Source organism: Lonchura striata, chromosome Z (assembly GCF_050655825.1).
Source record: "Lonchura striata isolate lonStrDom1 chromosome Z, ASM5065582v1, whole genome shotgun sequence".
In the NCBI taxonomy this organism is placed as follows: Eukaryota; Metazoa; Chordata; class Aves; order Passeriformes; family Estrildidae; genus Lonchura; species Lonchura striata.
This window is the reverse complement of record NC_140740.1, coordinates 74,582,501-74,594,285: the sequence shown is the minus strand read 5'-3', so window position 1 is coordinate 74,594,285 and position 11,785 is coordinate 74,582,501. Positions and strand designations below refer to the sequence as shown.

The 11,785-nt window shown below is 41.7% G+C and overlaps 1 protein-coding gene across 1 annotated transcript in view; it reads left to right on the top strand.

The window, feature by feature from the left end:
* The first annotated feature begins 4,595 nt into the window (after positions 1–4,595).
* Positions 4,596–11,785, top strand: part of TBCA (tubulin folding cofactor A) — a 25,877-nt gene continuing 18,687 nt past the window's right edge. Inside the window, exon 1 of the mRNA XM_021531841.4 lies at positions 4,596–4,681. Within this exon, the coding sequence (XP_021387516.2) occupies positions 4,629–4,681 (53 nt within the window). The 5' untranslated portion in view covers positions 4,596–4,628. The remainder of the gene's footprint in view (positions 4,682–11,785) is intronic.

Here is an 11,785-nt window from a genome sequence, read left to right as displayed (position 1 = left end):
GGAAACAGCCACTGGGGCTTAGTGGACTAAACCCTAGTGGCTGCACTTCCCTGTGCAAGGTTTGCTCTGATCTCAGCAGCATAGGTGACATAATATCTTAAATTTGAACTATACCAGGTGACAAATGTATATGCTCTAAATTTGAAGTGAACTATGGTATAAGAAAAAACAGCTTCATTGTGTAAAGTCCCTTTTTAGAGCCAAGGAAATAAATTTAAAAGGGAGGTAGGGATATGATCAGAATCCAGAGCTAATAAGACTTGGTATTTGCACATCTTATACATTGACAATTTCTTAGGGGTAGTGTTTAGTTGAGAGACATATTAATTGGGAACTGGTACTATAAAAGGGACCTGTGGCATACTGCAATGCTTTCAAGTGTGTGTGCTCTTTTCTTGCAATGAAGCATGTGTCAGCCTTAACTTCTTAAACCACTCTTTCACAGAGAAATTACAAATTATAGGCAGTGCTTTACACCCTGGTGGGGTTACTTGCAAATATATTAGTGCACTGTGCACACTCCAGATTAAATATATACTACATGATTGTTAATGTGTGCAGGCATTTGAGCTCATCAGGCTGACTAGCTGCTTACGTGAAATGGGAATGAGCAGTAATTACTATATGTGCTCTTATCCACAAGAAATAAACAAAATCTAGATGGAATTTTTTTTTAGACAGAAAGCATAGTGAATTGGCAGTAACAATTACTCCAACTAAAGTAAAGTTGTACAAAACATGTAACAAACTGCCTTGCAAATATTGCATATATGGAGCCAGATGAGAGCTGGAATGACCAGGTGACAGCGGTCAGAGAAGAGGAAGTCATACTCACAGTAAGTGCAGCTATACATGGGAGCCGCTGGGAAGGTGCAATACAGGGAAGTATGTAAAGATATGTTTAAGGGCCCATGACTTGCTCTGTATGTCAGCATAGCTACATCATCAGCAAATTATGTTTAGGCACCCGCCTCTATGCAACAGTGCTCTCATAATGACTAGGGCTAATAGATCTTATGAAAAACCTTCAACCACATGCAACACAAGCAGAATGCTGCCAAGAATCATTGAAGAATTGATAGTTTCTGTACCATGCAAAAGGTACATCAGGACTCACAATCTCTATAAAGGATTGTATTCAACCCCAGTGTAATATCATTAATTCACATGGAAATGTATCGATGACTGACAAGGCTAAAAAATTTGTTTCAAAGGAGTTCTGGAAAACAAACTCCCTACACACCCCTTTATGTACAAAGAAGTGTCTGTCCTGGAAAGCATTATACGTATGTCCCTGGATATCCAGATATCCAAACCCTTAGAAATAAAATTATTGGATATTTAAGTGTTAATTAACAAATTTTCAGTTATTAATGCAAACATGTATTAATAACAAAGTACATTGTGCTTTCTGACACATTTTACAGTATAATCCATAATCCACCAGTAACACCTTTTTCACATTATCATCATATATGCTTAAATATGAACACAGATTTGGTATATTTTCATCTATTTAGTTAAGTGAATTAGCTGTAAGAAAACATTGCATTCTGTTTCTAAAATTCAGTAGCTGAGCCTAAGCATTGTCAGTAATGCAAGTTAATGTGTCAGGGCTAGAAATAAAACCTTTTTAACACTTGGAAACATGAGTTATTTTCTTAGTATTGCTGCTCTAGGCAATTTTTTGGTTTTGTACTGTTACCTGTTGTTGGCCTTCTCAATTATTGAATGACTTTGCCAAATATGGAAATGACATTGATGATTATTCTTGAAAAAAATTAATGTGTAGGTATATGGTGGTAATTCAGCTTTTCTTGAGACTTCTGTATTTTCAACCCAGCATAACTGGGTTGCCTTGAAATTTTTAGAGAACAGCTTCAGCCCCAGCATGATACAGCTTTCTGAAGACAGAATAGTAAGATCTGAGTTTCTGGCAAAGTTAGGGGCTGCATTTTCCTTTATCTCTGCCAGAATGCTGATCTCCTTCCTCCCACTCCTGCATGGCTGGTGGCAGATTTGTGTATCAAATACATAATACATCTGTGAATTTGTCTCCAGGTCATAGTTGTTCATGGCATTAAGCTACTGTTGATTTTGAGACCTGCATCTCTCTTCAGCAACAACCTGCCAAGCAAGGGCTGTGTGTTCCAGGTCTCCTGGGAAAGCTTCTGGGCTCTGTAAGAGAGCTCATTTCCATCCTCCTCTGCAGATAGCACATAGCTCTGTGGACTTGAGCAGTCTTGGCCGTGTTTATACCGTGTCTGATTGGAGCCTGGCGGTGCCAGCCACTTGGCCACAGCTGCTGGCTAATTACCTGCGACTGGTCATGTCACCAGAAGCTACATGACTTCCTTCCTTGCAGCCAGCTTTTCTCAAGAGATATTGGTCACTGGCAGTGCCAAAGGTCAGGACAAGCCACTAACACAGGACAAAACAATGGGGGGGGGGGAAAATCCTCTGCAGGATTCCTGGACTGCATTCACTGCAAATGCATTTGCTTTTATTTGTTCATTGAAGCTATTAATTTTTCTTTCTTCTTGATTTAGATATTCCTTCAGGGGAATTTCTTTCAAACACAGACCCTAGGGATTGTAACCATAAAGGAAAACAGCCCTTGAACCTGCAATTGATTTCAACTATAGGACTGAGATGCCAGTGCTAATCTTGCCTCTTTATTGCTTTTATGAACTACCAGACACTAAGAGAACAGACAGGTTCTTTTAGAGATCCTTGACAAAACTATGACAACACTAAGTTGTACTGTTTAACACTTAGTTTAACCATTAAACAACAGATTAACAATTAAAGCTTTATTTTCCTTACTGGGATTTCATTATTAGTATAGCACAGAATTTATTACCAGAATAACACAGTATTCCTATTAACAGAATTACACACAGAATGGGTAAGGTTGGAAGGGACCACAGTCAGTCATCTGGTCCAACCTCCCTGCTCAAGAGAGTCATCCTAGACCACACAGCACAGGATTGTGTCCAGGTAGCTCTTGAGTACCCCAGTGAGGGAAACTCCACACCATCTCTGGGCATCTGTTCCAGTGGTCAGTCACTGCACAGTTAAGAAGTTCTTCCTCATGTTCAGGTGGAACTTCCTGGACATCAGTGTCTGCCTCTTGTTCTACTGCTTAGCACCACTAGAAGGATCCATCCTATTGACTCCCTCCTTTTAGATACTTACAGACATTTATGGGGTCTCATCTCAGCTGTCTCTTGTCAAAACAGCTGAGAAGAGTGTAGTGCAATCTCTAAGTAGTAAAATATACAATTTATAAGACAATTTTATTTATGATTTCTGTTCACACGGACCCTCTGCAGATGGGATTGGATCATAGCATACCTTTTACAGTATCAATATAACAACCATAATCTAGACTTGAAAATCATATAAAAGAACATGAGTCACTCCCTTAATCTCTGTGGAAGCAGATGAAGGCAGAGGTGTCCCTGGCCATTGGGATGCCCCAGGTCTCACTGTCCAGTGACAGCTCTGGTACCAGCTCTTCCTCAGGACCTGTCAAAGGTGACAGAGAGATGGTCTGGGGCTGCAGGCAGTGCTGTGCTGGGGGGCTGCAGGCAGTGCTGGGGGGATCTGCAGGCAGGCAGTGCTGGGGGCTGCAGGCAGTGCTGGGGGTATCTGCAGGCAGTGCTGGGGGTATCTGCAGGCAGTGCTGGGGGTATCTGCAGGCAGCGCTGGGGGGCTGCAGGCAGCGCTGGGGGGCTGCAGGCAGTGCTGGGGGGATCTGCAGGCAGTGCTGGGGGTATCTGCAGGCAGTGCTGGGGGTATCTGCAGGCAGCGCTGGGGGGCTGCAGGCAGAGCTGGGGGGATCTGCAGGCAGTGCTGGGGGGCTGCAGGCAGTGCTGGGGGGCTGCAGGCAGTGCTGGGGGGCTGCAGGCAGGCAGTGCTGGGGGCTGCAGGCAGGCAGTGCTGGGGGGATCTGCAGGCAGTGCTGGGAGGCTGCAGGCAGTGCTGGGGGCTGCAGGCAGTGCTGGGGGGCTGCAGGCAGTGCTGGGGGCTGCAGGCAGTGCTGTGCTGGGGGGCTGCAGGCAGTGCTGGGGGCTGCAGGCAGTGCTGGGGGGATCTGCAGGCAGTGCTGGGGGCTGCACGCAGTGCTGTGCTGGGGGGCTGCAGGCAGTGCTGGGAGGCTGCAGGCAGTGCTGGGGGCTGCAGGCAGTGCTGGGGGGCTGCAGGCAGTGCTGGGGGGCTGCAGGCAGTGCTGGGGGGCTGCAGCTTCCCAGTGCAATAGGAAAAAGAAATCTGTTTTGTTTGTCTCCTTGGTGCACAGGACTTTCCGTGCCTGATAATGGGGGGAAAGCGCATGACACAGCACCAGAGAATGGTGTGAAATGGCGTTAATCATGTAGGTCACCGGCGGCCGGGAGCGGGCGGTGCCGGTCAGTCTCCAGCCCATCGGCACCACGGCGCCGCTCGGCGCCGCTCCTAGGCCGGCACGGCGCTCCGCTCGCACGGCTCTCGGTGTGCGAGCCCGCCGCCGCCGCCGCCCTCACCGCGCCGGGGGAGGCGCCGCTCCCGCCGCTCCCGCCGCGCCGCCCGGGCCGGCGGCTCGGCGCATGCGCGGCGTGGGGCTGCGCAGTCACGGTGCTGCCGCCATGGCCGACCCGCGCCTCCGGCAGATCAAGATTAAGACCGGCGTCGTGAGGCGGTGAGTGGCGGCCGGGGCATGGCCCTGCACGGCCGCGTCGAGGGGCTGCGGCGGGGCTCCGTGCGGGACCGGCCGTGCCGGGGGGCCGCGGTGCTGCGTGGGGCTGGCGGGCTGTGCCGGAGAGCGGCCCTGGCACGGGCATCCCCCGGTACCGCCCGCGGGAGCAGGCCGCGCTTTGCTGGGACACGCTTAAACGCTGTTTTCCTTCCCTTTCTTAGTGCCTTTGGGAGTCGAGGGTAGTCACCCAGCCTCCTCGGTGTGCAGGGCAGTTCCGCCTCATACCTTGCTGAGGTATGAAGCCTCAAATGTTCTTTTTTTTTTTTTTTTTCCCCTCCTTTTTCTTTTAACCAAATCTGCTGTTGAATATTTCTGGTTCAGAAGTTGCAGAACCAGTGGCATTACAGAAGCGATTAGTTAGAAAAGGCCAGTGATATCATCGATCCCAACCTGTGGCGAACATCACCGCCTTGTTAATTCGACCATAGCATTCCATTCTTTCCTCGAAGGATGGGGACTCCACCTCGTCCCTGGGTGCTCCTGGTAGATTCGTCATCAGAGCCTTGATCTTCCATGGTTTTAACAGAGTCCTAGTTTTCAAGAAAAGTGTATTGCTCAGGATCACTCTTACAGCTTTAAACACTGGTCACGCTGGGGTTTATTAAGGCTACAAAGACTGTGCTGACTCAGGCAGAGACAAGAATTACTGTGTGTGCTGGATGAAGATGTTAAATTGTGTAATTTCATAAATCAACTTCATGTTATGACTGCAAATTCCTGTCAGTAAGATAGGCACATTTTCTTCTAGTTGATTCACTTTTAAAGGTTGGACTTGAAGACTAGAAAAGTTAACACTTTTTGGTGTTAGTTAAAGGCACTTCAGAATTTCTCTGAACACAGGAGCAAACCACACAACTATGCATTTCAGAGCTAGTACAAAGAAGGAATGAAAAGTTTGGGTAAACAATACAGATACAGTCAACAAGATTCAGATTTGCTTTTGGAGAACGTCCGTGTAAGTAAGCAAGTAAACTTGAGTTGAGTGTGTTGTGCAATAGCAACAGGCACATCTACAGTTACTGTGCAGCAGCTGGCATTCTCTAAGTGAAGGTAACTTAAAAAAAAAAAAAAAAAAAGGGAGAGGAGGAATGTTATCTTAATTCCCTGTAGGGACATGATACAGTGGCAGCTCCCACTTCTTGTATCTGTGGGCAGCAATAGCTGTTCACAGATATGTGAAGATGTCTGGCTCTGACCCACTCCACCCTTCCTTCTCTAACCAGAAGCCTAGTTATGCATTCTGCTGCAGTGGGCATACCTGTGACATGTGTCAACCTGGGAAGATTAGCACTGTCCTCTTATTTGGAACTAGAACAACTCCATATGTATTTTTTTTTTTTCCTTGCATAGAGGCTTATTAAGCATTTTATAAAGCGACTGATTTAGCACTTCAGTTAATTTTCATTAGGCTTTCTTCTGTTTTCTGTTTAGACGAGCACATTGAATCTGGCATGTAATATTGATTTCTAACTATGTTCAGTGCTCAGGCTTTAAGAATATATCAAAAAAGTTAGGGGTCAACTGTTAGGATATAGAGAGTGTTTTAGACATTTCCTTTGACTTGTGCTAATCATCTGTTGTAGCCTTTTTTTTCCTCATTAGTTACCTAACTCGTCACTTTTTTTTCATGCTAAGAATGAAGCAGCTGTTATGCTTAGGTTTTTTGGGTTTTTTTTAGCAGTAAGTCATAAATTCTTTGTGTACTCCTCTCAAGAGGTTGTATTTTAGGTTGTAGGTAATTTACTTGCTTGTACATTTCTTACATTGCTGTGTATCAGTGAAAGAAATTTAAACTAGAAACAGGGAGCTTTTTTACTTTTGTGGCAAATCTGATAGCCAGGCTCTTGGTGATTTTATACTTTCAATAGTTTGTAATTCAAAAGAAGTTGATTTCTTGCACATGAGTAGGAATGTTTCCTGTATTCATGGCTTATGTCCTAGCAAGCAATACTTCTTGTTTAATTGCTTCAAAATAGTTTTAATCTCAGTAAATCCAAGCAACTACCTGCTGGATAGTGAGAGAATTGACTAGGGGGAAAAAAAAAAAACTTCTAAAATACCTTATTTGCATTTCAGATTGGAAATCATTTTAAAAACCGCCACAAACAAAGTAAGTCAGGTTGTCTGAAAATAGCACTGACATTTGCCCATAGTTTCCATCTGATTAAGTGAAAGTGACACGAGTAGATTAGAATGAGACTAAGACAATTCACATTGCAATTGTGTTAGTTTAACTTTAACAATCTTTTAACATGCTTGTTTAAATGTGGCTGACATACCATAATTACAAATCTACAAGCCTTGATTATAGAATTTTACATCATGAACCTATGGGGAAAGTATATTGATTTTTTGTGAAGCAATTCCTTTTTTTTTTTTTTAATTTACCATTCTAAAACTGGTATCTTCACAAGATTGTTCTTTTGCCTGCTGCGCTGGTGTTGATACTATTTTTTCTCTTTGTTAAATAATATCATACTGCAAAGCAGTTTACACTGATTCTCCCCCTCACTCCAAGCATAGGAAATTCTGCAAGTTACACAAAACTCTTGGTCTGATTTTAAATATAAATATGAACAATTCTCTTAAATTGAATTGTTTTACCCCTGAGTTCAGGATATATTTTGTGCAAGAGAAGTATGAAGAATGCGAGGGCTCCCTTTCACTCCTTGTTCACTGTGTTGCTAATTCAAGCACAAAAACAGTTTGTGTTCTTGGTTACTCAAGAAATTTGCTATTTCTAGTGTGAGTCAGAAATCTCCATCTTCTATCCACTGTGTATGAAGTATGGTTGCTTTCTTGCATGTTGCCCATTAGCCATAGATCCTCACTCATAGAACCAGTGTATTGATGAGAAACTCAGGTCTCTCTCCTTTCTTGTTATAATTAGAGGATTGTGTGCAACAACTGTTTGTTAGCTCAATTAATGGGAAGGGCTAGGATATTTCATATTATTTGGGCACTGAGGAATGATCTGCAGAGCTGCTCAGCTATACTGAGTCAGCATGATAAAGCAATTTAATGTGTGTACACTGCACATCTGAGAGCTCAGGGATTGAAGAAGGTGAATATGCATAATGCTTTTTTGGATACAAGCTGACTCCCAAAGCCCTTTTTTCAGAATGTGGATTGTGCATCTGTTGCCTAGGGTTGTCTGCAGCAGTCCTGGAGTCGTTGTAAATTTGGATTCAGTGTTAGCCAAGCGTGGTAGTGGTGGTCCAGAGCTGCTTAGATATGTCTTAAGTACCTTTTGTAGTGCTCCTGACATCAGGAGTCTGGAGCTGGCCCTGCGTTTGAAGACTGCTTAATCTTTGAGACTTACTAACATTGTCTTTCCCACGTAAAAACCCCTACTTTATGTGGTTTGAGAAAAGAGTGCACCTGCACTTAGATGTTGTCTGAGGTAAGGTCTGTGACATACATAGTTATCAATGTAGATAATTAGTTGGAAGGTCTAGAAGCAAACCTTTTTTTTTTTTTTTTCCCCCAAGGGTTTCCTGTTTCTCTGATTCTTTTCAATACAAGTTTTAACTTCACAACAACAAACAGTACCCACACGCCTCTTAAAAAGCTGTGACAAGGACACAGTTGTTGCTGTGGAAATTGCATAGTTTGTTTTGTTTTTTAATATATTTGATTCTACTTGCTACTATACCTTTAGAGACTACCTAAGTGATTCCTTTTTAGAAATATTTCACAAATTTAAGTTAGAATAATCAGATCTGTAGAAGACTGTCTCTTGCATTCCTTTTTCCATCCCATTACCTCTTTTAAAAAAATCTAGCATCTCAGATTTTTTGTGTTTACCATTGTTTTCTGCCCCCTAAGTAAAACTGTCTTTGCATGTTGATGGTGGCCGTAATAATCTATTAATGTTATCATGTTGGCTGACAAATTAAAACATGCCCAAGCAGGTTTACAACCATAGGTGTTAGTGATACAATGTTAGTGATACAATATTAAGGAGGAAAGCATTTTTTTCCTTTTTTAAAATTTTCGTTTGGTTGAGAATATGTGCAAAACTGTGGCTTTTAGCCTTCAGTTATTTAAGCAATCTTTCAAAACTTTGGAGGTTCCAGTTGCTTGGCAGTACCAGTTTGGTGGCTTTATTCATATGTGTCGTGCTTTTGTTTTTCTTCATGGCATGGAGCCACATACTCACCTATGTGGATTAAACAGTTACAAATAATTATTTTCTGTTGAATTAGAATGTGGATCCATTGGAAATCTAGAAAAATTGTATTAAGTTTATGGTAATGCTTTATAGGCAGGAGATGAATTACAGCTATGCAAACAACCATAGTCTATCCTGCCTTGACTTTAAGGATTATTGAATTGGATGTATCATATAGTTGTAAATCTCATTCAAGAGCATGACATTCATTGTTTTTTCTTTTAACTGTAGTAAGTCTTTCTGAGGCATTAGGAATTGCCTACACACATAATATGACTGCAATTCTATTTAATTTTTCTCATTATTATAGCACTTACAGTAACTCCCAGCTGGGAGGGGCCTAGAGGGGAGGAAGTAGATTCTCAAAAACAAAGTCTTGACTGAAGATGATGCCTGGAATACAAAGGGAAAATGAAGTTAAGATCTTTGGCAACCCAAATTGTTTCCACATCAGAGGCTTAACTTCTTGTTCTTCTCTAAAACTGAAGTTCTTGGGCTCCTTAGCATTTACAACTTTCTGTAGAAGCAAGAACAAGTGAAGCCCTGAAGATTCAGAGATGCCTCTAGTTACACAGATGACTTAAAAATTTTTAACTTTACAAGTAATTTTTATCTTTAAATAATTTTCTGACTTAAAAAATCATGTATCTGATTTTCATCTTTTTTACAGTAGTAATCCTTGAGAAAACCTGACCTTGCAAAGTTACTCTGAAGTGTCACAGTAAATCTAACAGTTCTATAAGCTGTTAGATGCAGAAGGGACTAAAAATTATGCATATACTTATGTATTGTTACATCTTGAGTCTTAAAAGAGAAAATTTCTCTTTGGTGATAGTTATGTCACTAGAGGGAGAAAATAAGCTCATAAACTTGGTATCCTATGTAAATCAGAAAGTAGGCAGTCATGGCTAAGAAAATATGGCACTTTGCATACCTGGGTTAAATAATGTATTTCGACATCCTTCCTTGTTTTTTTCTTTTGGGCCCTATAGTCAGTAAAGTTTGTATTCTTATGTAGCCTTAGTGAACCCCAAGAGTGTGTGTAAGTAAAATTTGCAGATTAAGGACCTGGTATTTTAAGCTCTGCAGGTCATGATTAGCATATTGCCAGTGTTACTGCAGTTGCTGAATTACTTGACCTAGAATTGTGCATAGTGTTAATACATTCTACTAGAAGGAAAATTACTATTATACTATTAATATTTATATAAGAATTTGATTATACTATAAGGAAAAAACACTGTGCCTTGTACATTATCATGGACTTGTAAGTTTGAACTAAGTTAGCATAGATATCTCATCTAGTCAGTACTGTCACTCTGTGCTCTTAGGCTGAATCCATGGCATAATAGCATGTACAATAGTTAATGGTAACATTAGTTCTGAAGAAATGCATTTTCTAGTGAATAGGACATAGTGAATTTGCTCAGTAGCAAAACTGAGCAATTCCCCCTCATCTTCTTCAGAGGTCTGCTTTGCTCAATCCAGCCAGGAAAATGTTTCTTGTGTTGATTTTTCTAATACGGGAAAGAAGTCTATATTTGGTGGCTTAAGCACACAGGTGCCATTCTAGCTCATGTAGAATCAGCAGCTACTGGATTTTGGGGGAACATTAGGAGTAGTAGCACATGCTTGCTCTGTCTTTGTACCGTTTTACCACTTTTATTCTAGGCATCCATTAGTAGTTCCTGTGTGTGACTGTGGAAGAAGTTAGAATTTTTCTCTATATACAGAGGATCTTAATTTCATTATGCATACAGAAAACCCCCATTGTGCATAATTTTTTCATCTGTCAAATTTCAGATAAACTGCCCTTCTTACAATCAGAGAGGTAGATTTGCTTGCTACTGCTACTGATGCAACTACAGGAGATGACAGCGTTGATATATATGGACTGGAGCAAGAATGTAGGTGCCTTTGTGAAGTCAGAAAGGAGGGCAGTTTGGGGCTCTTTCTGCAGCAGCTGAAAGAACAGCACTCGAAACTCTGCACCCTAAGCAGACTAGGGGTGAAGTCTGTTGAGAAATCAAAGTGATCCTAAATATGGAGATCTCATTTCCCTCTCCCCTTCTCTGGTCTCTAATACTAGTCAAACCTTTTGTTGAGCTCACTCAATTTGCTTAACACATAAGAAAAACTGTCATGCTGTTATTTGTTTGGGCTTTGGTTTTTTCAGGGTTTGTTTATTTTGTTTTTGTTGTTTTCTTTGTTGGAGATTTTTTGTTTTGTTCATTGTATTAATTTCTTGCAGTTTTGATGTGGAGAGATCATTTCAACATTATTGCTGGCAGAGGTGTGTGCTAGAGCCAAGGAGGAGAAGACCTCTGTTCACCAGTGGTCAGCTTTTTTGCTGTCTCGATCTGTCTTGTGTTACTTTGTTCTTCAGGTTGGGGAGCTGAAGTGGGGGAGGGAGATTGAGTAAAGGAAAATGGATAAGGAAATAAGTCATAATGATATGGAAAGGACTTTTTTCTGTTTCTACTTGAAGATTCTGTCAAGCCCTTTGGGCTCTTCTGGGTTTAGTCTCCAGTTTTAAAATAATAAAACTGTTTCTTACAGAAATAACAGAAATTGTGATGTTATTAGGTGTTAAATAATATGGAAGCCAAATGTGTTAAGAATTTTAAAAGGGCAGCAGCCATAGCTAGAAGCTGACTTCTTGTCTGTAAAAACATTTATGGTTTAGTTTTTTTCTTCAGTGATTAAAAATCCTTAAATAGATTTCTAGAGGCAGGTATGCCACCAGAAATATCACTTCATTTGTTTCTTTATAATCTTTCCCAAGTAGATAACTACTGACTGGCAGTAGAGACAAGTGATAGAATAACTGGATCTTATGTTTCTACTTTTTCATCATGAAAGACTGGGAAATT